The following is a 27942-nucleotide window of genomic DNA, read 5'->3' on the forward strand; positions in this document are numbered from 1 at the left end:
TTTCTTTTTAGTTTTTTATTGGTTTTTACCTTTTTTTTTAGCTTTTTTAGTTTTTTTCGTTTTTTCTTTTTACTTTTTTTTTTAGTTTTTATCTTTTTTATTTTTTTTTATTTTATTCTTAATTTTATTAGTTTTCTTTTTCTCTTCTATTTTTCAGTTTTTTCCTTTTTTTAAGTTTTTTTTTTAGTTTTTAGTTTTTTTAGTTTTTTAGTTTTTTTAGTTTTTTTAGTTTTTTAGCTTTTTTATTTTTTTTATTAGTTTTTAGTTTTTTTTGTAGTTTTTGCCTTTTTTTTAGTTTTTTCAGTGTTTTTTTTTAGTTTTTAGTTTTTTACCTTTTTTGTGGATCGTCACCTGATCCACAGATCCACAGATCCACAGACAACTTATTTTTATATATATAGATAATATAATTATCGTAATTTAATAAAATTCGGCAATAATATAAGTAATTTCAACAATAAATTCCCTAGGTATTTCAATTCCTTAAGCATGATACTTGGCATATATTAGTATATGAAAGGATAAAGCTTACAGCTAGTTTTGTTTATTTTAGGAATGAACCTAATACAGGCTTGTACGTAACACCATAAATCTGATACCTAATATTCAAAGCAAAAAGCTGCACATAAAATTCCTCTGTTCCCCTTCTGCAATCAAGTTTAGAGGTTACAGACCCTAACCTAATTTTCTCAGAAGTCTTAACATCCAATTTTGATTCTATACACTAGAATAAGGAATAATATGAAACCCAGAAAAATTAGGCTGACAAAAACTGAACTATTGAACCTGCTGCGTAAGTTATTTTTTTTTAAATGTATAGCGCTGGACCCCTTTAAGGCTCTGGGGCTTTGTCTCCCTTATGCCAGTCCTAAACTTGTTTTTTTTTATCAATCAGAACATTATGAACCTTTTAGCGAGTAATTAGCCTTATTTAGTTGTTCAATAATAAATTAAAGTATTTGATATTTAATAGCTGAAGTATCTTTTTGGTACTTAGGTTATTACTAGGCAATACTACGAACATGCAAACCAGTTGTTCGATTCTAAAAGTTCATTCGTTGATTAAAGTGGACCGGAATGATTTGGCTTTTTAGCACCTTAATTCTACGACACGGGGAAGTGCTGACGACTAGAGTATTAGCAGTCTTTCCCTTCCATTACACAGGATTGAATAAGCCACAGATTTTATTTTTTATCTTAGCCTTCTTTAGCTATCTATAGATTATAGCAAAATTATAGTAAGTTTATAGTAATACTCTTCTAGATTAAAAGAGTATTTGTTTGAGGAATTGTTTTTTTACGGGGGGAGGTCTGAGTGGGCTATGGGGCTGGAGGGAGGAGCGGGTTGAAGGGGCTGGGTTTGAGGGAGTATTATTTAGAAGAGGGTTGTTACCCACGGGATGTTTGAGAGAAGGTGATTGTCTGTTTTCTTTTTCATTATTATTTTAATTAGTGTCGGATGCTTCTAAGAAAATTTATGTAGGCTTTTTTTATTATTATTTTTAATTTAGGATGCCTTTAGGAATGTTTATGTAGTCAATCACTACGCGTTAGCAAAATTTAAATTTTTCCCAAGCCTATTGATTTATATCTGTAATAGTTTGTATTTTTGTTTATTATATAAATAAAAGTAAAATACAAGTGAAAATTAAGTGAGGGTAATTGGGGGAACCGTCCCTGTGTTATTAATAAAATACCAAGTAACCGGCGGTGGAATTAGGATTTGTATTTGTTTCTCAGCATTGCTCGGAAGGATTTGGGATAAGTGTTGTGGAGGATTTGGGATAAGCGAAGTGTTGATGAAGTTTTGTCTAAAATGTGAGAATACCTGGTGCTAAAAGTAGTTTCATTTTATGCTTTAAAATATTCCAGGAGAGGTCTAGGAAAAAAAATAGGAGAATAAATCACTTTACGGCTACGCAATGCGCATAAATAAAATGGGTTGAAATTTTAGTTAATATTTCTTTTTGAAGCATAACATTCACCCATTTTCATTGATTTTTATCTTTTCTAATCTACACTTCACATTTCCAACCATAAATCATCACCATCTTGATGTTTACTGCATTACCCTAGTAGGTCTTTTGAAAATGAATCGCCTGTAAGAAAACGGCAATGAACTTGAAATATATCTGTTTTCAATTTTCGTTTCTAGATCCTAAGATACCCGATCAAGGGGCTTAACAAACTGGCTTCGCTTCTACTAATCTTTTTTTACAACCCCCCCAAACTCCAATTAATTGTTAATACTTATTCCAGGGAATGCATTTTGATATTGGTATTCCAGGGAATGCATTTTGATATTGGTGGGGCTTACGATTTGATGTGCTATTTCCTTTCTTTTGGGAAATCTGGCTTTTTGAAGATTTTTCCAACAAAGAATTCTATTAACATCCGTTACTTTGACGGCACGAGCATGAACGCTAATATTGCATTCAACAAATAGACAAAGCACATTATCCACTATTGTTGCAAACGCTTACTGTCACTGAACGGCAGTAAAATCCATGATCTATAAAATTTGCAGCTGGTTCTTTCAGTTTTCTTGAAAATCTGCTAAACTGTTGTTTCAAGTTAAATTGTATTTTCAAATATCAAATTAAAAAAACAAAACAAATTTTCTTGAATAAAAGCAAAGAACGATTTTCAAACTTAAAACGAACAGGAGATATTCCGTATACTAGGCGACCTGCCCTCTTCTGAACCCCTTGCAATGGTACTTAGGTTTTATAGTGGTTTAAATACGTTTTGAGACCATACTGGCTATGCATGACGTATGAAAACAAGAAAGAAAATAATAAATGAAAAGAGAAAAATCAATTAGGTGAAAAACGAGGATTTTGTCAGCCAATAGCAAAATATGAAAGTGAAAATCAAGCAAATATTTCGACAAGGATCTCCGCCAAGTCGTCCTCAGTGCTAAAAAAAATAAGAAAGAAGAAAAAAAAACAAAGAAAAACACAACAACAAAATTTAACCTTCTTAAGTGAACTCTACGAGAGGAGAAAAGACACTCCTCTCTCCTTTTCTCCTCTCGTAGAGTTTACTTAAGAAGGTTAGATTTTGTTGTTGTTTTTTCGTTGTGTTTTTTGCAGAAACTAGCTTTTAGATGGAGGGGCAAACAGCGGTCAGGGGGAAAACTGAGGTCGAAGGGGTTGCCCCGCTCCTCCCCCACAGCAAATTACGCCCCGTCAGCAAGAGTTGAAAAGGTGACAGTTCTCTGAAAGACGACTGGTTCTAGTGCATAGATATGGCTAGAGAACCTACCCACAAGCATCAGGGAGAAAGTCCAAGACCCTATTTGCTAGAAATTGTTTGCTATAAAAGTGTAGTCACTTAAACGTGTTCCAGCAATAGATTGTTTAAAGTATCAAAGAGAGTGAAAATGAAATCTGCGTGTTTTAATTGGTTACGTGGGAATTTACGTAACCAAATATATATTAAGAAATTAAGAAAAATCAAAAATTCAATTTGAAGCAAAAAATCACCTCTGTACGTTGTTATGTAGTTTTGGCAACAGTGTATGCCACATTTAATTAAAGAAACGCTAGTAAAAATTCAGAAAAAAATCAGCAAAAAGTTTGGCACTGAACAGTTTAAGAGGCTTCTATGTAAGGGTTTACTTGTCTTCGGGAATCAATATATTGTTAATGTTTCAGTTCTTACAGACAGAAAGGCGTTGGAAAATTTAACTAGTTAGAATTCCTTATTTATATTAATGGCTCAATGTGGCAACAATGACGAAAATGTGGTACTGCCCGAAAAACTTCATGATTTTGATACAGCCCAAAAGGAAGTATTAAAAGAGTTTCAGAAGAAAAGGGTTGTCAAATCCAACGAATCTGATGTTCTGATCATGGGCAGTACATTAGCACTGCCTATGTAGAAACCGATGTGGGCATAACGTATGATAATATTCTTTTTTCTTTTTTAGACCAGAGCACTTCGTACCGAAGGATTTGTCGTAAAAACGTTGACAATAGCCAATTGGATTGGACATAGAAAAAGATAGTGCTCGTTTCAATAGTCAAAAGTGATTGGAGGGCAACTAACCCCCTCCCACGCCCACCCTTTCTCCAAACATGTCCAATCAAAATTTTGAGATAGCCATTTTGTTCAACGTAGTTGAAAGGTCTGGAAATTATGCCTTTGAGGATGACCCCCCCCCCGTAGGCCTGTAGCGTAAGAGTTGTGAGTTATGCCTCGAGGGGATACACGGTTTCTATGGAAAGGTTGATCATAAAAACTTTGTAATGGGCTCATTTGATTGGACGTCAGATTTTCTAGTGCCCTTTTTGTGAGTTAAAGTGATCGTTGTAGCCACCCCCTCCAACGTCGTATTGTCTGCAAATGTATCCGATAGAAATTATCAGATAAATATTTGTTCAGAAATAGCCCAAAGATCATATAATAAGGTTTTTTGGTTGACAGAATCCCCCAGAGTCTGCGGTAGGGGCTGTAAGTTATGCCATAGGGGCTCACAAGGCTTTTATGGAAAGGATAGTCGTGTCAACTTTAGAAAAGGATAATTTGATTGGAAATTTATTGTTATAGTTCCCTTTTAAGAGTAAAAAGTGATCAAGAGCAACTAGCCCTCCCCCTCTCCCTGACATCTTCTTTTTCTAAGCATATTCAATTGAAATTTTGATAAACCGTAGCCATTTTGTTACCAATAGTACAAAAATCATACAACTATGTCTTCGGGGTGGACACAATCCCCCCCTTACCCATGGGCAGAGTTGTAAGTAATGCCCCGGAGTATTTAAGGTTTTTATGGAACGGGTGGTTGTATAAACTTTGGATCGATTGAAGCTCATTTAATTGAAAGTTGGTAGTTTTAGGGCCCTTTTCAAACAGTTCGTGGTAACGAACTGTAGTAAGGAGCGACCCGGCTCAATAGTAACCAAAACTCTAAAAATCAAAAAAATCAAAAGCTACATCAAAAGAATCGCACTTTAATGTTGATTTTAAATATATAAGTTTCATCAAGTTTAGTCTTACCCATCAAAAGTTACGAGCCTGAGAAAATTTGGGTTATTTTAGAAAAAAGGGGGAAACACCCCCTAAAAGTCATAGAATCTTAACGAAAATCACACCATCACATTCAGTGTATCAGAGAACCCTACTGTAGAAGTTTCAAGCTCCTATCTACAAAAATGTGGAATTTTGCATTTTTTGCCAGAAGGCAGATCACGGATGCGTGTTTATTTGTTTTTTGGTTTTTTTGTTGTTTTTTTCCCCAGGGGTGATCATATCGACCCAGTTGTCCTAGAATTTTGCTAGAGGGCTCATTGTAACGGAAATGAAAAGTTCTAGTGCCCTTTTTAAGTGACCAAAAAAATTGGAGGGCACCTAGGCCCCTCCCACGCTAATTATTTAACCAAAGTCAACGGATCAAAATTCTGAGATAGCCATTGTATTCAGCGTAGTTGAAAAACCTTATAACTATGTCTTTGGGGACGACTTACTCACCCACAGTCCCCGTGGGAGGGGCAACAAGTTACAAACTTTGACCAGTGCTTACATATAGTAATGGTTATTGGGAAATGTACAGGCGTTTTCAGGAGGATTTGTTTGGTTGGGGGGAGGGGTTGAGTAGAGGGGGTTGCTGGGGGAACTTTTCATCGAGAATTTGTCATGGGAGAAGAAAATTTTCATGAAGGGAGAGCAGGATTTACTAGCATTATTAAAAAAAAAACAATTAAAAAATAAATATGAAAAATTTTTTCAGCTGGAAGTAAGGAACAGTATTAAAACTTAAAACAAACAGAAATTATTACCCATATTAGGGGCTCACCTCCTTCTAATACCTCGCTCTTTACGCTAAAGTATTTTTAGTAATTTCAACTATTTATTCTACGGCTTTTGTGATTCAAGGGTCATTCTTAATGAATTGGGACAAAAGTTAAGCTTTAGTGTAAAGAGCTAGGTACTGACGAGGGGGCGAACCCCCTCATATATGTAATAAAAACATGAGAATAAAAAAGTTCTTTACGTAAGCTAATTTATAAGTTACGTAAATCTTTTACTAATAAAAAAATTCGTAAAAAATTAAAAGTTCTAGTTGCCTTTTTAATTAACCAAAAAATCGGAGGGCAACTAGGCTTCCTCCTCCGCTCTTTTTTTCTCAAAATCATTCGATCAAAATTATGAGAAATCCATTTAGCCCACCCCCCCCCCCAAAAAAATATGCAAATTTCGTTTTGATTATTCCTCTGCGGAGAGCCAAAATCAAAACATACATTGATTCAAAAACGTTCAGAAATTAAATAAAAAAACAAGTTTTTTTAACTGAAAGTAAGGAGCGATATTAAAACTTAAAACGAACAGAAATTACTTCGTATATGAAAGAGGCTGCTTCCTCATCAACGCCCCACTCTTTACGCTAAAATTTGACTCTTTCTCTCAATTCTTCTTTTTAAAACAGTAAAAAACTCTCCTGTAAAAATACCCCCCTCCAACACACAAATCCCCCAGACGATTTCGACTCCTTTGAAAATTTTCCCTGGGCAATTTCCCTCATACATCTCCGCATATAAAATTAAACTGGCAAAGAGAAAGTAAATCCAATAAAAAGAATTTAGCATAAGAATTCTGGTAAATTTCCCCGTGTAAGATTTCCCTCTGAAAGTTCATCCCGAAAACTTCCCTCCTCACGGATAAATCTGCTATTGAAAAATAAACACTGCAGAAAATTCTCCCCCTCCCATAGAAAATTCACCCTCCCACTTAATGTCTGCTTACTTTACAAAAAAAAATACTAAATGTAGACACTAGAAATATTTCATAACTTAAAACCTTTTCCCCCTGGATTTGCTGGCCTGTGTCGTCCCCAAAGGCATGATTACTTGACTTTTCAACTATGCTAATCAATATAGCTGTCTCAAAATTTTGATAGGATGACTTTGGGAAAAAGGGGGCGTGGGAGGGGATCTAGCTTCCCTCAATCTTTTTGGTCACAAAATGGGGAGCTAGAACTGCAATTTCCGTTTGAGCAAGCCCTTTCCCGATCTTATATGACAATTGGTTTGATGCACCCACCCTGACAAAAAAAACACACATACGTGGTCTTTCTTCTGGCAAAAATTACGAAATTTTGCTTTTTTCAGATGGAAGCTAGAAACGCTAGCAGTAAGATTCTCTGACATACTGAACCTAATGGTGCGATTAGAGAATGCTTAAAGGGGAAGATCATCTCACCAATGTGTGTACACTACTGCTAATACTACTGTTACTCCTTCCTTTACTGCTACTCCTACTACTTCTATTGCAACTACTTGTAAGGTTAAGATACTTGGCTTTCCAAGGTTAAGATTACTTGGCTTTCCAACTATACTGATCAATATGGCTGTCTCAAAATTTTGATCTGATGACTTTGGGAAAAAAGGGGCCTGGATGGGGGATCTAGCTGCCCTCAATCTTTTTGGTCACAAAATGGGGAGTAGAACTGCAATTTCCGTTTGAGCAAGCCCTCTCCCGATCTTATATGACAGTTGGTTTGATACAATCACCCTGACAAAAAAAAACATGCATACGTGATCTTTCTTCTGGCAAAAATTACGAAATTTTGCTTTTTTCAGATGGAAGCTAGAAACCCTAGCAGTAAGATTCTCTGATATGCCGAGCCTGATGGTGTGATTTTTATTAAGAATATTTGACTTCTTGGTGGTGTTATTGCTCTTTCTCAAAAGTTATACAAATTTTCTTAGACTTCAATGGCTTGTGATGGGTATATTATACTTTATGAATACTATATTAACTGGAGTCACCGTAAAAGCCAATTCGCTTGATATACCTATTGCTATCAAAATTCCGTGTTTTAGAGTTTCGATTGCTATCTGGCCGAGCTGCTCTTTACTTACACTTTGTTGCCACGAACTATATGATTAATTGATCAGGCTTGGAATCCACTCTCAGAAAGGGCATTGGTGGCGGATATAGATATTAATTTTATGACAAATTTATATAGGTAACCATATTTATTTAGGTATTTTATATTATATATGTATCTATTATATATGTATATATTATCTAGGTATCCAAATTTATATAGACTTCCATGACTTGAGTGGATCAGTTTTCCTTGGAACTGAAGAGTCCCTACTGAAAATCTAGAAAGCCATAACAGATGCAACTGCTGACGAAGCTTGCCTTGCATTGACTAGTGGAAATTAGTCATGTAATCCCCACCAAACTGACTTGATTCTGTAGCGGCTGAATCGCAGGGTCTGTCATGGCACTTGCATCTGTTAATACATTTTCTGGAAAGGACAAGTCCATATCTCTTGCTATTTTACTCTGAGCTTGCAGAAGATTGTCAGGGGTAACATACAATTTCTTGAAACACGAATTGAATTATGTGGCAATCGTGACGAGTGTTATCTTAACAAGACTTGTAAGCCTAGAATGTATTTTATCTAACCAAGCTTTACGGAGGTTCTCAGCAACATTTGAGAGTCCTCACTAGACATAGTTTTTGAACAGGCTATGCCAACTTCTGGATACAGCTGAGCATGCTTTGCATCATTTCATATGAGTCAATAGATTTAATACATTATTCATCTTCTCGACCATTTACGAAAAAAAAAAATTCTGTTGGATCTTTTCTGCTGAATGTTCACCAGAAGAAACAAAAAAAAAACAACGAAATAATATTGTTTTTAATATTGATATTCGGTACGATATATGGACATATCGATATCGATATTCAGAATCGTGGCTATTAGTATTAAATTGAAACTTCCAGGACTTTATAAGGCAATAAGTTAATACTATCGCTGCAAGTAGTACTACCGCTATTCAATACTATTGCTAGTAATATCAATACTACTACTGTGACTACTATTACAACTATGCCTAAGGGCATGAAGGTGAAATTTTCAAGCAATTTTTAGGGAGAAGGTGAACTGCATCACAACGTGCCATCTGTATGCAGGTTGTTAAAAGGGTGTAACAGCAATATCTTAGGAACAGTTTGGTTTGTAAAGTTGAAACTAACAGGGCTTGCTGTGAGGGATGTTGAACTAACCAAAAGAAAATATTTGTATCCTAATTCTACTGCTTCTACTGATACTACTATTACTGTTAATATTACTAGTACTTCAATTACTACTACTGCTACTAAAGCTTAGGATACTACAACTCATTTTACTTCTGCTATTACTTACTACTACTACTGCTATCAAAACTAAGGACGTCAAGGAGAAGAATTTGGAATGTACAAAAACTGTATGGAACTAATTGAAAAACACGCTATGAAAACACAGGTTGTCAAGCGGGCTCATCAGAAATGATTCAGGAACGGTTGATGGTATTAAGCTGAAACTTTCAGCATGTGTTAAAAGGGATGGTGAAGAAACTCAAAGGTGCTACTTCTCCTAGAACGTTTTAAAAGAACGCAAATTATGAGGACGTAATTTGCGTTTTAATGAAAACAAAATACGTTTCAAATATTTTCACTTTTTTTTACTTTCATAAATACAGAATTTTCAAAACTCCAAGTAATAAATAACAATATATGTCAATTAAACTGACAACCTACGGTCATCTGTTCTTTTATTCAGTAAAGTTCAAATTATGTTTCTGGTCTTTAGAAGGCATGGGGGTTATCAGCCCAATTCATGATAATTTCTACTCGTTTTGACTTTGACTTGGCTATTTATTGTATTTTCTCCTTGTTTTGAGTTTCATTTATTTATTAATAATAATTTTGGGGTAGTTTTACAATTGGAAGATTTTTTGGCTTTATTTCTGGCCATTTTTGGCTAAATATGTTTTTTTATTTTTCATTGAAAAATTTTTTGTGGAAAAAGCCTTTGGATAAATTTATATAAATGGGTCAACGCTAACGATAGAGCTGCCCAAAAAAATTCACAATTTTTAAACAACCAAAGGAAAATCATGAAAAGTGACAGTTTTCAGTCACAGACCTACAATGGGTCCAGGGAAGATTCTTTTTTATTTTAATGTCCTTTGTACTTTAGATATTTTAGGGAACATTGCTGTGATTGAGTAACAAAAAGAATAAATTGAGTTGCATCTAGTTTTCCTCTGCATTTCCCTCTGTCTTGGACAATTAAAGGCTTTTCAACTGGACTCTCTAAATATTGGTCATAAATATTTGTTACCTTTACAGGAACGTATCCAGTATTTTTATTCTGGTGGGGGTAATTTTAGGGGGGAGAGTACAAGAAACTACTGTAAAAACGCATCAAATTTTTTTGTATGCATTTTGTTACGTTTTTACAAGTCGGACAATCATTTTGGGAAAGGGATGGGTTTTTTTTAGGAATTGGGGCATAGGAAATTGGACTTGTGCTTATACATATTTTTTTCATTTTCTTATATTTTTGCTCATGCAATTGAACAACGCGAGGAACAACGGGGAAGTTACAGATTAAGATGAATTTAACAAATTCAGGAACTTCAATTAATTAAAAGAAGACAGAAGAGCAAAGCAATAACTTCCGGGTTTTTTATAAGTTTGTACATCAGAAATATTAATTTTCGGGGGAAATTGGGGACGGAAAAACTCCAATTCCCTTGCATAAACATGGTATTTAATTTACCTAGACAGTGATAAATATCTGAATAATCCAGTATTTTGTTGATTTTCGATTCCGCGTGATTATTTTAAACATATACTTAATACTAATGAACAGTAAGCCCCCTAATTCATTAGAAATTACTTGTGGAGCCTCCGTAAATCAGGAATATACAAAAGTATTCATATAAGAGGGAAGATTTATGTTTGAAAAAATCCAAGCAAAAATTAAATTATATGAAAGACTTAAGGAATTACGAAATAATCGATACAATTCTGAAATTCCAGGGAGAGGGTGTAGTTTCTCTTCCCTCGGCGGATGCCTGTTTGATGACGCAAGAGATATTCTTTTAAACTATTCTCTCAATTCAAACATGCAACTATTTGACTATTTGTTATATTATTGAAATATTTGCAACTGTTTGCAAATACTTGCAAATATTTGCATTATATTGCAAATATTGAAATATTTGTTATAGCCTACTATTGAAATAACTATTTAAAAAAAAATTATTATTAATAATATTAAAATTAAATATAAAGTATAAAATAATATAAATATAAATATAACATATAATATATATAATATATAACATAATATATATATATATATATAATATAATATATATATAATATATAATATAATATATTATAATATAATATATTATATATAATAATATATTATAATATAATATAATATAATAATATATAATATAATATATATAATATATAATATAATATAAATATAAAATAATATTAAAAAATTCAAATATTTGCATGTAGGGCCTACTGTTACCTGCAGAATAGATCATTCCATCAAACGAGCCATTGAAATTCACTCGAATTTTCATGAAATCATCCTGGCATTGTGCTTCCAAATCTGAAAAAAAAGTATACAAATTAGTAGTCTTTTACTATTTTCTCACGAGGAAAGTCCATAAATTTACGTTCTACCCGTTAGGGGTATAGTCAAACTGTGACATTTGCTCTCAATGTCAAAGGTACAAGATCAGTGGTTAATTTTTGCCGTTATTTTCGTTGTAAATCCAGCCTTAGTGTGAATTATGGAGTTAATTGGACCGTTCAAGTAAGCTAGAGACCCATAATTGAAGCTGACATAGACTTTTTTGTAATCTATTGCGAAAATAATGCAACTATTAAAATTCAAAAGCTACAAGCTCATATAGATGCAGGTTAAGAACCTCTTATTGTTGCTTTTTTTAATTTGTCCTAACTAATTTTTACACGTCTCTTGAATTTTGCTCCAAATGATTAATCTAACTCAGTATTTAAATAACTTGGCTACTTTAAACAATGAATTTATTTTATAATTCATCAAAAATGCAGGGCATGGCGATGGAGTATAGCAGAGAGAAAAAAGAAAATAAAATTACAATAACAGGAGCAAATACGAACAAACTAAAGCTCGAATAAACCAAATATTTCGGAAAAGTAAGCCACTCCAAGGTTGTTCAACTTCTTTAGATGAATCATGCAAATAAATAATATCTAGAAATGATAATAACTCAGGGTGGAAAATGAGCAAACTACCATTAAAACAAAAAATCCTTGCATGGGTGGTTCGAATAACTTCCTTAAAGCTTAGCAAAAAGCTTATTCCGAGTATCAAGAGGATCTGGCAAGCTTTATCTCGAACGCAGTCTACCATTCTTAGCCCAAGGAGGATCCCAAATATAAAACTTTAAATATTTGAGATAAGCCCTCCTCATTTCTATTTTATCAGATTGGTAAAAATGTCCCAGAAAGAAACCAGGTATAGAACATGACAGAGATCGACCGGAGCGACTTATTCATAAGCGACTAAATTCATATTATTCATACAAGCGACTAATATTCATAGCGACTAAAGGATAGTGAATTTTTTTTAGACAGTGGGAAACAAAATAGAATGAATATTTCGGCCCTATGTCCAAGGTCCGTACTCAGCAATACAAAAAAAAAAAAAACTTACAAAAGGATAAAATGAATAAAACTAAAATGAACAGTTTTCAAAACAGTCCCAGCAGCCTTACCTCAGCGCAGTTCAACCAAGACTGATAAATAAATTATTATGAAACGAGGCAATTCATTGAAATGAAAGAAAACGACTTAAAAAGACGTTTTTAATGGCAGCCTAGCTTTACTCGCTGCTGATCTTATAGGTCTCTTTCTGACAGGTTCTGTGTTAATATCTATTGGTAATTCATAATATTTCGTAAGGTCATTTTCAATTAAATTTGTACATAGAGCATTCTGTGAATATTCTACTAAATCCTTATTTAAGAAATATTATTATTAATCTTAAGTCTGATTTCAATTGCTTCTCGAACTGCTTGCTTTATGCCTAGATCATTACTAATAATGGCAAATTCTTCAAAAAGTATTTTGTGGCTAGGATTTTCGAAAACATGGCTGCTTAAAGCAGAATCAAAAGAAACAGAAGTAATATTACAATTCAGAGCTTTGGTGATATCATCTTTATATTGCTGTAGGCGTTTACATAGGATAGTATAACATGACCTCTTCTAATCTTCAAATGATTAATCATCTAATTAGGGGAAAATGACATAGTCTCTTCTAATCCTCTTATAAATAAGTTAGAACAAGGCAAAGATTAAGACCCTGCTTTCTATAGTTTGAGTATAAGCTTTCCAAAGTGTAGAACGGTATTACACCACCTAAAGCGAGCCTTTAGAAATGCTGGTGTTATACTCAGTCTTAACTATTCTTATATTTGTCAGGACAAACTAAGAGATTTAAACTTTACTATAAAGATTTAGGGTTGGGCTATAAGAAAAAGGTGGGGGACATAAATGAATACATTCCTTGTGTCATGTCTTGGCTCTCTACCACCTTGCACTAGGGAATGTCTTTAGGCTCAACTTGGAGATGAAAGTAACTACGAAGACTCCATCAAACAAGAAATGAGAAGTAGCTAGTAGTAGGAAATGAGGTAAAAAATGAGGAAATGAGGTAAGTAGGAGGAAAATCTTAGCTGATATTAAAGAATGTGTTAAATTTTACTTGCTGATCAAAGGTGATGGAATACTAAAACCTATTATATATTTCTTTTTTTGGGTACTCATTTAGTGTATCCAAATTAGAGTAGTCTTCTTAACCCCTCCTAATAAACGTTTCTTTATTTCTTATGTTTGTTTTATGTTTTTTTGTTAACCAATTTAATTTTGGTTCTTATTTTGTTTATTACGTGAAGTATTGTTTTATTTACGATATGTTCAACTATTTATATATTCAACTTTGCGAGCTCTGCTCTCTGTTAGGGTTAAGGTTTTTTTTGTAGTTTTACATGGAATAAATAAAATAGTTGAAACGGTTAAAGTTAAATCTATGCCAAATAACAGTCTTTAAAGAAAAGGAAAAAAGTATAAAATGCAGTACCACACTTTAGGGTCCAAACCGGTAGTGCTGATCTCTGTTTGTTGCCCCTTCAGGCAGAAAGGACCATGAGGGTTGGGGGCCCGCTATTCTGCGCTTTCACATAACCATCCTGCATACTTTCCTTTGATTTCTCTTGGCACCCAGTTGCAGACTTAGACGAAGCTGACAGAGTCACACCACTCGTCATCGTCGCAAACCAAATTATATTACCATTTATATAAGGAGCTCCATGTGCTCCTTGATAAGTATATTTATTTAATTACATATTCCGTTATATCGAGATTTCGAGGGTTAGGGCCTAGGGTTTTTTCCCTGTATTTACTCTCGGTTAGAATAACCATTGGTACTGTAGATAACTTCGAAGACCACACTACCTTTCCATGACGAAAGTAAAACAGTTCAAAATAGGGATGATACCTTTTTATTGACAGTGAATAGATATAAAATTATTTAACTGGATATATCGAACACATATAAAAAAATAAGAGCAATAAACTATGTGTAATTAGTTTATTAGGTATAAATTTTGTTTATTTTTATTCATGTCTTTTAGTTTTACTGCTGATAATGAACACTGTATATGTGTTCGAAATATCCAGTTAAATAATTTTATACCTATTCACTGTCAATAAAAAGGTATCATCCCTATTTTGAACTGTTTTACTTTCATTGGTGCTGTATAGCAAAAAAGAAGTTTTTCTTCTACCGACTTCATATTTTGAGGTCCGGGAGCAAGAAGGAGGGGGTGACGGAGGTAAATTAAAAAGGGATTCTCAGTTTTCCTCCTTCTATATTATTGATTTACTTTTCCCAGGAAAACTGGTTTTAGATAATAAGGATCCTGTGTTACCCACCAGATTTACCATCACGAAACTTTGTCATTTTACTGATTTTTCTGAGCTTCAAAATTAGCAGCCACATCCCCCATTTTAGATACCTTTAATCTTCCTAGGGTCTAGAAGGACGGGGGCATTGACGGAGGTAAAGCGAAATGTTCTTCTTAGTTAACTTTCCTTGTAACTTCCTTTGTTTTTTGGAGCTCTGAAATTAGCACCTGCCGTCCCCGGCTTTAGATAACCTTAATCTTCCTGAGTACCAAAATTTGCAAGATGCTTCGCGGATTTTAGGTCCAATTGAGGCCCAGCCCGGGTACAATAGAACTGATTTTTAATTTCCCAATTTTTAATTTCTTAATTCAATTAAAGTTTTGTTTCTATAAGCTAGATAATACCGCTCAAGAAGCGAAGTTAGGTTAATCCTAATAAAAAATATACCTAGGTATGATAAAAATGCAATACTTTATAAACAAACTTAGGCTATATATTTGTACATTATGAGAGGGTGGGGTAAAGTACAGCGGGGCCTCATGCAAAATGGGTTAGCTGCAATTATTCTGAAATTATGAAGTAAGAATTGTTTTCTGACTTCACATAGTCCGAATGCTTTATCCCCCTCCCAATGTGCAAATATATAGCCCAAACAATGTATTTCTTACCTAGTTTTTCACTTATTTTTGTCGTTTCTCACGTTCAGTTAAAGAAACTAGCGGAAAAAAACGATTTACAACGTTTCAATGCATGAACAACTTGAGTGGTAGGGAGTTCATTATGAAAGGAAACTTATGGAAACCTAGCCTAACCTAACGTAACGTAACCTAGCCTCCACCCTTGCCCCTAATGTGCGAATATATAGCCTAAATTATGCAAGTCCAATTGATTTTGTCGAAACCTAATTTATTTTATAATCCATCACTTGTTTATCGCTATGAAACCGGTTTTCTCAGATGTAACCTAAGCGTTACATCTAAGTCGGTTCGAGCGTAATACTTGGGCGTGTTTCCAATACCCGACAAGTACCAAAAATTCTATATTTAGGAACCAGGCGCACGCAGAGGAACTTTTTTCCAGCGGAGGGTGGGCAAACAATTAAAATAAAATTTTATTTTACAGTTGGAATAAAAACTGCCCAGAAATCAGAAAAAAAAATATAGGGTTCCGGAGTGAGAAGATTCCGCTCGGTTTGAACTCTCTCAGTTAGAATCTATCATCTGTGTACTTGTATTTTCCTATTGTACTGTTTTTGCATAGTAAAAAAGGGAAAAAATCTTGCATTCTTTGAGGTTGAGTGACATCTGCCAGAAGCAAGGCTTAGGGCGCTGTGCTAGATAGCTTTCGTGACATAAACATTTCAGTAGCAAATATAGTACAAAAAGGACTCTTGTATCTTTTATACAATCCATAATGACGTCTAATTATACATCTTTGCTTTTGAAAATACTCACAATACCCTTTGTTTGCAGACCGTTTGCAGGTTATTTTCTCTAGGATTAATAACGTTTTCATGCAGACAACAAAAGTAATAAAGTTAATTGATAGATGAGTTCTTTGTGCATCGTTTCCTGTTTCATTCCTTCTTATTTTATGAGAGTCAATAGTGTTGCGTTTTGATGATCTTTCAATGAGTACCCACCCTTAAGGCACTTACACATTAAGGCGTCTGTATGATGTCTGGCGCCAGCGGTGCGATCGAGGGTACTTGTGTATTATTTAGAACACACTCAATAAGTGAAGTTAGGTATCTTCTATCACTATGCGTTCCTTCTCGTAAAAGTATAAAGTCATGTTGTGTCCATTGACGAAAAATATAATTGCCTCTTCGGTCTTTGGCAAATCCCAAATCTTAATTTCAAAATCCATGTTCAGACACTATCTTCTATCACAATGCGTGGCAAACTAAATTGAGTTGTCTTTGTGGCTATGAAACTGGATTTTCTCATAAAATGTACCTGCATCGTAGTATGTTTCACGAAAGAACCTAACTTCACTTATTGAGTGTGTTCTGAATAATACACAAATACCGTTTGGTGTTTCTTAAAATCCATTAAGCATCGTTGGTTACGTGAAACGCCTTTAGCTAAGAGTAAATTAGAAACAAAATATAAATTTATTTTGGAATTCGCCTCAACAGTCATGCTGTTGTGAGTTTCTTATTGGCAATATCACAGATTGACCCCCCCCTCCATGCGTTGTCAGTAAGGTTTAATAGAACTTGAATTCTAACCCTTCAGTCTAGATTTTACTTAATTAAGTTAGTATACCCGGTTTCCCGTTCCGAATGGCTATTGGTTTGGAGGAAGAGAAAGGCGCGATTTCTTCTAATCATTTGTATCTAATAACAAAGGAAAGAAAACATTCGGTGTGCTTTCTTCTAATTGTATTATGAACGAGTTAAGACAAGGTGGCATCTGCTCTTCGTACTTATTGCACAAGCTTTCAAACATGTAGATTCTTCATAGCCCTTAATGCTACCACTCCAGACGAGGCTTCAAAATACTCTTATATTAGTGGTGGAATCATTGAAGTAGGGGGTAATTTACCCCCTATCCCAATGTATAAACTTGAGCAGTTTTTACTTTGATTTATGCGAACTTTGTAGCCACCGCAGGGTGATCCTCAGTCCGCAAAAAATCTATTTAGGCATAAAGTGAGAATCAGTGGAATTGTTCTTTCATTGCCTTGGGAAAGAACCATGAATGAATGAATGATTTTATTTAGTGACTAAATCCGTACAGAGTATTGGGAAAGAACCACGTGACTGCAATATATTTTCTTATTCTCTCTCTGACTACTTTGCATAGAGGGAGCTCATTTGATGGCCTTTATAAGGGAACAAGTGATCGAAGAGGAACCAACCTGCATGCTGTTTTTGGCCCCTTCGCAGCCCCCCGTCCTACAATGGTATCGGATCAGAACTCTTGAGATAATAATATTTGTTCGGAAATGTCGAAAGCGCTAATAAGTATGCCTCCATGGTATTTAAACCCCCCATAGCCGGAGGGGGCAATGACCGTAAATTAAGTAAAGTTGTCCATTTTTTACAGATAGATAGCAATAGAAAAGGGCGCATCAGCAATATCGCCGAAACGGCTTAGAAACTAATCTAAAAAGTTAAGAATGAAGGAAGTGCAGGGGCAAGGGATATAAAAATTGTGTTCTTAGGTGGAAGGATGACCAGATAAAAAAAAAACTCTCGATTAGCCTACAAGTGAGTGTACTATAGGCCCCCCGCTGAACTTCACAGATATCCACGGTAAAATAAATGATAGTTACTTGTACCCAGGCTATCAAAATAGCGCATCTACAATACCAGGGGAGCAGGGAGTCCCATGGGAGGGACTAAAATGAAACTTTTAAGGAGTGGTTGTGGAGCTTGTTGCATCTTGAAATGTGACTTTAGGCATGGTTCAGAAGGGGGAAATTAAGATTGGCATGTTTCCGATGGGACTGAAAGTGTCCGCATTAGTAGATCGTATAGGACTGTGTAGGTTATTGATACGGCTAAGTAGCGAGATAAATCTAAAAATATTTTGTATCCCAAGGCTATCAAGACTCCATATCTTTTACGGTAAGTACACTGGACCAAGGGGACCTTAATATGGAGAAGAGATATCTTGACATTTCCGAAGAAACTTATACCATAAATCCATATTTAATAGTTTAATAAACGATATTTCATATTCTGCAAGTTAGATAAAAAAAAGGTTCATTCAAATGATAGTTATTAGCAAAATTAATCCTTAAAATGAACAAAGGCTAAGGGAGCCTGCTATCCCTTGAACTTTCTAGTCTAAATTCTAAACTTGTATTTACTCAAGATAATTCCAAAGGATTATATGAATTACTTAAAATATTTATTATAGTTGTAAATTTAAAGCAAAATATTTACAAATTTTATACAAGTATTCAACACTAAAACATTTAAGTCAGGCATTTAAACCCAGAAAATTACTTCAAGACGCACATAAATTTCAAACGAGAATGATATGAAAATTATGTCTAAAATTGTCGTATAATATATAAAGGTAATTGATTTCCATTTTTTAAAGAAACAAATGAATCAGATACTGAAAGAGCATGGGGAAATTTGTGTTCTATTGTTTAAGTAAAATTCTTTTTTTGTGGCTTGATAATAGTATTAAATTTATAGGCTTTAACATACATTAAATTCTGCTAAAATATAAAATATATCAAACAGTTCGTGGTAACGAACTGTAGTAAGGAGCGACCCGGTTCAATAGTAACCAAAACTCTAAAAAATGAAATTTTGATGCCAATAGTTACATCAAAAGAACCGAATTTTAATGCTGATTTTAAATATATAAATTTCATCAAGATTAGTCTTACCCGTCAAAAGTTACGAGCCTGCGAAAATTTGCCTATTTTAGAAAATAGGGGGAAATACCCTCTAAAAGTCATACGATCTTAACGAAAATCACACCATCAGATTCAACGTATCAGAGAACCTTGTTGTAGAAGTTTCAAGCTCCTACCTATAAAAATGTGAAACTTCGCATTTTTTTTTGCCAGAAGACAAATCACAGATGCGTGTTTATTTGTTTTTTTGTTGTTTTTTTCCCAGGGGGGATCGTATCGACTCAGTGGTCCTAGAATGTCGCGAAAGGGCTTATTCTAACGGAAATGAAAAGTTCTAGTGCCCTTTTTAAGTGACCAAAAAATTGGAGGGCACCTAGGCCCCCTCCCACGCTCATTTTTTCCAAAGCCATTTATTTTCACCGTAGTCGAAAAACCTAATAACTATGTATTTGGGGACGACTTACTCCCCCGCAGTCCCCGTAGGAGGGGCTGCAAGTTACAAACTTTGACCTGTGTTTACATATAGTAATGGTTACTGGGAAGTGTACAGACGTTTTAAGGGGGATTTTTTTGGTTTGGGGGGAGAGTTGAGGGGGGGGGGGGGTTACGCGGGAGGATCTTTCCATGGAGGAACTTCTCATGGGGGAAGAGACTTTCAATAGAGGGGGTGCAGGATTTTCTAGCATTATTTAAAAAACAATGAAAAAACAAATATGAAAAGTTTTTTCTACTGAAAGTGAGGAGCAGCATTAATACTTAAGACGAGCAGAAATTCTTACGCATATGAGGGGTTTACCTCCTCGTAATGCCTCGCTCTTTACGCTAAATTATTTTTAGTAATTTCAACTATTTATCAAACAGTTCGTGGTAACGAACTGTAGTAAGGAGCGACCCGGCTCAATAGTAATCGAAAATCTAAAAAACGGTAGATGCTGAAAGATACATCAAAAGAATTAGATTTTTATGCTGATTCTAAATACATAAGTTTCATCAAACTTAGTCTTTGTCATCAAAAGTTACGAGCCTGAGAAAATTTGCCTTATTTTGGAAAATAGGGGGGGAAACACCCCGTAAAAGTCATAGAATCTTAACGAAAATCACACCATCGCATTCGGCGTATAAGAGAACCCTATAGCGAAAATTTCAAGCTCCTTTTTACAAAAATGTGGAATTTCGTATTTTTCACCAGAAGACAAATCACGGGTGCGTGTTTATTTGTTTGTTTGTTTTTTTTCCCAGGGGTCATCGTATCGACCAAGTGATCCTAGAATGTCACAAGAGGGCTCATTTTAACGGAAATGAAAATTTCTAGTGCCCTTTTTAAGTGACAAAAAAAATTGGAGGGCACCTAGGCCCCCTCCCACGCTCATTTCTTCCCAAAGTCAACGGATCAAAATTTTGAGATAGTCATTTTGTTCCACATAGTCCAAAACCATAAAAACTATGTCTTTAGGAATGACTTACTCCCCCATAATCCCTGGGGAGGGGCTACAAGTTACAAACTTTGACCAGTGTTTACATACAGTAATGGTTATTGGGAAGTGTATAGACATTTTCAGGGGGATTTTTTTGGTTTGGGGGTGGGGTTGAGGGGAATGGGCTACGTGGGAGGATCTTTCCTTCGAGGAATATGTCATGGGGGAAGAAAAATTCAATGAAAAGGGCGCAGGATTTTCTAACATTACTATAAAAAAGCAAAGAAAAAATAAACAAGAAAACGTTTTTTCAATTGAAAGTTAGGAGTAGCATTGAAACGTAAAACCAACAGAGATTATTACGCATATGAGGGGTTCTAAAAATACTTTAGCATAAAGAGTAAGGTATTTAGGAGGAGATAAATACCTCGCTCTTTATGCTAAAGTATTTTTAGTAATTTCAACTTTTATTCTACGGTCTTTCTAATTCAGGGGTTATTCTTAAAGAATTGGGACAAAATTTACGATTTAGTGTAAAGAGCGAGGTATTGACGAGGGTACAAACCCCCTCGTATACATAATAAAAATATAAGAATATAAAAGTGTGTTACGTAAGCTGGCACGTACGCAGGGTGGGGGCCTTCGGCCCCCCCCGAAACTTTGTGAAATGTTTAATTTCCCCATGGTTTCTTGGAATTTCTGGCAAAAGTAGGATATTTATTAAGAATCTAGATACATGTGTGAAGCCTTTTTTGGGGGATTTTACAGTATGCCATTATCCGGTCAAGTCACTGCCCAATTATTAACCCATTTTCTGTCTAACTTTTTACCCTCTTTGAAGTAATTAGCAATTGTGCTGTTATTTTTTTTTTGTAAAGAGAGTTTGCTTTCCACAGCAAAATAGAATTATCCTATATATTAGGGCGTTTATCCCCCCCCCATTCAGGATAAAGTACAGCTTTTAATGGATCAATTTTGGAAACTATCATTTTTCATTAAAATCTACGTTTTTGCAATAAAAGAACTACCCCCCCCCCACAGAATCCATATTGCACTGTTAACCCTAAAATTTTCCTTTCAGTGGGAAACTATCATTTTTCATTAAAATCTACGTTTTTGCAATAAAAGAACTACCCCCCCCCCCCCCACAGAATCCATATTGCACTGTTAACCCTAAATTTCCCTTTCAGTGGGATATAATAGATTAATCACTGGTTCTAAATCACTATGAACATAACCTGAGCCTAAAACATACTGTTGAGGCTTCAGTCTTTCCCCCCCCCCCCATCTACTACAATACTACAGGATCTGTATTTTCCAATATACCTGCTTTTTGCATTACTAAATAAAAAAGTGCTACTTTATATCTGCTGTTTCGAAGGTTTTGCCCCCCCCCCCGAAAAAAATTCCTGCGTACGTGCCTGTACGTAAGTTAATTCTTAAGTTACGTATATTTTTTACTAATAAAAAGGTTCGTTAAAAATTAAAAGTTCTAGTTGGATTTTTAAGTAACCGAGAAATTGGAGGGCAACTAGGCCTCCTTCCCCACCCCTTATTTCTCAAAATCGTCTGATCAGAAAAAAGAGAAAGCCATTTAGCCAAAAAAAAGAATTAATGTACAAATTTCATTTTAATAATTTATGTGCGGAGAGCCAAAATCAAACATGCATTAATTCAAAAACGTTCAGAAATTAAATAAAAAAAACTAGTTTTTAACTGAAAGTAAGAAGCGACATTAAAACTTAAAACGAACAGAAATTACTCCGTATATGAAATTGGTTGTTCCCTCCACAATCCCTCGCTCTTTACGCTAAAGTTTGACTCTTTGCCGCAATTCTACTTTTTAAAACAATTAAAAGCTTTAGCGTAAAGAGCGAGGGATTGTGGAGGGGACAACCCATTTCATATACGGAGTAATTTCTGTTTGTTTTAAGTTTTAATGTCGCTCCTTACTTTCAGTTAAAAAACTAGTTTTTTTTATTTAATATTGTTATAATACGACAAGAAGTATTCGCCATAACAATTGTCTTCCACAACCACATTTGACACGTGATTCTCTGGATTAAGGTAAAATATTATGTGAACTTCAACAATATTTTCTTAAGCATTAAACATAACCGAACTTCTGCTATAAATTACCGAGTTCAACATCTAAACTTCTTACAAGGAAAGTGGGAAGGATTTTTTTTTGTTGGGAGGTGTATTGGGGAGAGAAAATCCAAGATTTTGCTGAGGGGAGTACGGTCTCGAAAGCCTTCCCTACACACTTGCTTAATTCTTATATTTATTTTTTGCTTAAGTGGAACTGGCTTCTTACTATTTAAACTATTACCTCGCACATACACAAGGATTTTATTTTTTCTTTTTTTTCAGGGGGGGGGGGGCAATAGCAAAAATTACCTAATGATTTTATTAGCAAGAACCTATAAAATCGAAAATAGAGAATTAAACGAGGGGAAGGGTATCGAAGCTACCCCTCCCACTCCCTCAGTGTACGTCCGTATGGCTGACAATCTCAGTTTTTTCAAGTTATTTGCTGTATTTTTTAGGTTTCTGGTTACTTGTCTGACTTCTTTTTTGAAACCAAATTATTACTAGGATGTGTGTGGGGGCTGGTGGCCTAAGACGATGCTTAGGAGGGGGGGTTCTTTCTAGGTAGATATGACCTACGTCGTCAATATTAAAGACAATTAAAGTATACTTACGATTAACTCTTGACATATTGTTTCTCCTAACTCCATTTCTTTCATTTTCCCATCGATGACCAGATTTACCCCAGGGATAGTTCTCTTGATGAACAATAGCTTGGTGATCTTCACTTGAGCTACTCTTTTGATGATCCCCCAAAGAGTTGTTGATAGGAAACCGATGCTGATTAGCCAGAGCGAAGTTGGGTATAGTTTTTTCTGTTGTCGATGTTGTTGGATTAGCTTTCACCGGCACCAGTGGTCGATTTATCTTCGGTTTCTGGGGAAACTCATATTTTTTAGAGTCTATCTGTAGTTGTTCGGATGGCGATCGAGCAGGTATTGGCTTTGGTACTTCATTTTTTATATTATAGTGACGAATGGAAGATGGATCATCATCGAAACGATATCGAAGCAGCGGTGAATCGTTTTGCACCTTAAAAAGTAAGGGAAGGGTTTACAAAAATACTTAATATCATACGTATCTACAGCTTGAGTTGCGAGGATGCCAAGAACCTTTCCAAACTTAAATTTTGCCTTTTGGAAATTAATTCTGTTTTTGTAATAATTAAGCAATTAGACTAGGTAGAAACAATAGAGAAACGTTATACAAGCGGAAGACGGATTCGATGTGAATAGAATTAAAATATTTTTCAGAAGAAAAAGATCTAAAAAGCTTTTGGAATCCAAGCATATTCTTTTCATTTAAAAAGAACTAGAGAAAGAAAAGAAGAATCATTTAAACAAAATTCTCAGCAAAAAAAGTAGCATCAATTCAAAAGATGATATGTCACAAATAATAAACTTTAGTGTTCTGAGTTTTGCCGCTATTATTCAAAAGTAAATATTTCTAAATCGAAGTGAAGGTACCCTACTGTTTAACAAATTAATTAAGATTAATTTTCAGTTTTATTATTTCGTTTGTTGCTGCTTTATCCACAACTGATCTGCTTGCTCTGCTATATGAGTTAAAGAAAACTGCTATTTTTAGTAGCCTTTTGTTTACAGGAACCCATATTCATGGCCTACGATTAAACTTGACAGTTATTTTCTTGAGCCTGTCATTTCAATTCTACTATTGTCTTTTATATTCGGATTTATCCTGAGCTAAACTTTTTCTCTATCTCTCCAACACTTTTTTTTAATTATTCATTTATTTAATTTAACATTTAAATCTAATATTATTTATAACATAATTATTTCACGAAACTTCCAAAACTGATTATGTCAGAAAAGGACTGGCTCTCTGCCGCGCCTTTAACTGGAACGGTCTCCCTCAAGGGTAGTCAAAATCTTTATAAATCTTTATATGGAACAGGGCAAAGGACTAGGATCACACCGATCACTTTGAATGCTCTCAGCATGCAAAGTAATTTATCAACAAAATGAATTAAACAGCATTATTAGAAATATCACTTGGTTTTTTGCATTACTATAAAGAAGTATGTTAAAATTAAGAAAAAAAATTATCCCAGAATATCGATTTGGAACTTCAAGCTGATGGATAGCCAAAGACTAAAGATAGTCTTAGAGGAAAGAACACGGGGATTAAAGAGTTGGCTGATGCGCTGCTGGTACAATTTACGGTAAGCGGATTTTTTTTTTTTAACTAGAAATTGGAAATAAGGAAATAGGGAATATTCGGAGATTTTCATTTTAAAGCTGAATTTGATTTTGTATATCTTCTCTGGCCGTAAAAGAGATCCTTATTTCATCATATGACTATATTGATCCTCAGATCAGTATGACTATTTGAGCAGAGTAAGAACTGCACGTTTTAGAAAACTGAAAAGTTTTTTAGAAAACTGAGAGTTGTTTGGAAAACATTGTAGAAAACTGAGAGTTGAGTTTCCTAAGCTATAACGTTTAGAAAACGTTTTAGAAAACTGAGAAGTACTGTTGCAATATTTACATCGAGAGAGGTTGTTTATCATTGTTTGCCTTTAACGTCAGGCCAATTACTGAGTAGGATTTTCTTCTATCGCATAGTTTGCAAATTCGTTTGTATGAGGGTCAACTTTTGTAAAAAAAAAGAATTTTAAGACGAAAAATGGGTCTATGGCCAGTAAATGGAAACAGAGAGAACAAAAAAATCCAACGAATATTTCAGCCGTATGCAACAAGGTGCCTTCAGCGTAGAAGAAAAAAGAAAGAAAAAAAACTAGAAACTAAAACTAAAAGAATATAACTAAAAACATTTTTTTAGTCATATTCCTCTAGTTTTAGCACCTATTTTTTGGTTTTTCTTTTTCTCTTCTACGCTGAAGACGCCTTGTTGTATGCGGGTGAATAATCGTTGGCTTTTTTTGTTCTCTCCGTTTTTATTTACTAGCCATAGATCCGTTTGTCGTCTTTATTTTTGTCATGGCTGGTCAGTTCGGCTTTATACCTTTTATTCATCAACTTCTGGAAAGACTTGAGTTATCCAGTTGCCTCAGATGAAATTTGGCGAGGAAACTGAGTCCACTATCCAGGGGCGGATCTAGAGCAAAATATTGGGGGGGGGGGCATCTGACATGAGCACCAATGAGCAAAATCTTGGGGGGGGGTCCAGTGTGAAAAAGGTGCCAATAATTGACAAATTTATTCTAAAAAAAGAGCGAAAAAAAGAAAAAAGCAGGGAAAGAGGGTGCCAAATAAATATTTGGTGGCCAGCCTAACCCCCCCCCCCCCCGGCCCATTTGATCAGGCCCCGTTTTTCAAAATATTTGAAAAACAGTAATTTAGAAGACTCATGTAAATATAATCAAATTTGGATAAAAATAGCAAAAATTAATGGCATTTTGAGGTCACGGACAATGGACTTCTTGTCTGTGGGAAGCAACTTTTTAAGCTCTTCTGAGAGGGGGATCAATGGTGAAAACCAGAAGAAAGATTAATAGTATGTATATTTGTTTTTATACTGACACAGGAGAACATCCAGTTAATCTTCACTTCCCACCCAAAAAAATCTTAATTCGCCTTGAATTTCTGGACACTTATTATTCAAACTTTCGAATAAAATATTAAATTTTCATTTTGCTACTACCTCCCCCCACTGAAAATTTTTATTATTGTCCCCTCAAAAACATGAGTAAGCCTGAGCTGACATCATCCGTTTAAGAAAAAGAACACATTCCCGTCAATTCTGAGAAAAAATAAAACGAGACAGAAAAAATTGTAAGAAAAGATATTTTAAATTTTTTAACATTAAATAGACAAAAAGAATACGCATTCTTATTTTTATTAATTTTTCACATTTGTCTAAACATACTCGAATGAAAAGGATTACTTTGTTTAACCCTTGTTCACCAAAATAACAACAGACGTTATGTAAAGGATCTTTACAAAAAAAAGCCATGGCTCGTTTATATACCTTAAAAAACCAGTTCCATTGTATGGGTTAAGCAATTCTGCCACAATTAATGGCCTTTCTCATACTAACCCAGTTTTTTTAATTTATACCTTGTCATAATTATGTCTCATACTTACATCTGTTAAATTTGTCAGAAGTGTCGTCACCTCTTTTTTTGGACGGGTTTGATTTCTTAATGCTGTTGTGTTGCTTTGTTCCTCTTTATTTATTGTCGTGTTGCTGTTTCGTTGCTCTTTTTTTACTGTAGTATTGCTTTTCGTTTCAGCAGGTTTCTGCGTAGTAATTTCTGTTTTAGTAGGCAGAGAATGTGCGGTTTTCGGTGCGGCTTCTGTTGTGGATTGAACTGTGGGTGCTTTAGACGAAGTTTCTACTGGTGAATCCTCAAACAAGGCAGTGACATCTTCGAATGTTTCTGTTGCCTCTAAGATATCTTGAGAATTCAGCTGCAATTAAAAAGCTTACATTAACAAATTATTTATTGTATGCATTTTGCAAAAAAAAATCAACTAATGGAAAATTGAACCGTTTAGTTAAAATTCCTCAAAACTTTGGGGTCAATTTCTAGCATTTTTTTTCCGGGTTGAATGCAACCCCTATTACCAAGGTCAGGCACACGCATAGGATATTGTTATGAAAAAATCCCCTTTATTGAAAAAATTGAAAAAAAACAAACTCACACCCCCCCCCCAAACTTCCGAGAGTTGACGCCACTGATTTGCAGCTGTCCGTTCATGCTCAAAAATAATTTATCTCTAAAGGCCAAATTTTTGCCAGGTTGGCCCCCTATCTGATTGTTCAATATCCCCTTCTTTCTACCTTATGAGAAATTGAACCTAAAATAGATAATAAAAAGAAAGATTAAAAAAATTAGGCAATGAACAACATTTAAATATAAGTGATTTTAAGAATTGACTATCTATTTTCAGCTTGGGCAACCATAAACTAAGAGGGAGGGGGAAAACCATTAAACAGAAACCCAACTAGGCTGGCCACTTTTTTCCTTCATTATAAAAAAAAAACAAGTATGCACTATTTCACCTTTTTCTGGCAGTGAGGCAGGGTTAGATCCATAAGAGTTTCTGTTGGGGACCAAAGGGTACATTAACCTACCTTATATATACCCAAAATCTCCTTCATCTTGGCAAATATTTTATGACATTTTGAATCTTAATGGGAACCGATATCCCCCTGTCCCATTTTTCCTTCCGAATGGTCTTACTTTAAGCGTGCATCGAGAAAAATGAGGTGGGTAGAAATAAGAGAATGGAAGAATGGCTTCGCTTGAGTAGTTGGCTCCCAAGAGTGTCTCTGTTGGAAATAAAACTTTAAGACAATCTACATTGTTTATACCTGTGACCTGGTAAAGTGTATTTGGTAAAGTGGTACTTGT

The 27942-nt window shown here is 34.8% G+C and overlaps 1 protein-coding gene across 1 annotated transcript in view; it reads right to left on the reverse strand.

Moving 5' to 3' along the window:
- The window catches only part of LOC136040643 (uncharacterized), a 76962-nt gene that overhangs the window by 42069 nt on the left and 6951 nt on the right, over positions 1-27942 (reverse strand). Inside the window, exons 2-4 of the mRNA XM_065724925.1 lie at positions 26669-26995; positions 23216-23633; positions 11340-11423 (exon numbers count right to left, since the gene is read on the reverse strand). Coding sequence (XP_065580997.1) covers positions 11340-11423; positions 23216-23633; positions 26669-26995 — 829 coding nt within the window. The remainder of the gene's footprint in view (positions 1-11339; positions 11424-23215; positions 23634-26668; positions 26996-27942) is intronic.

The sequence above is a fragment of the Artemia franciscana genome, chromosome 21 (genome assembly GCF_032884065.1).
Source record: "Artemia franciscana chromosome 21, ASM3288406v1, whole genome shotgun sequence".
Classification (NCBI taxonomy): domain Eukaryota; kingdom Metazoa; phylum Arthropoda; class Branchiopoda; order Anostraca; family Artemiidae; genus Artemia; species Artemia franciscana.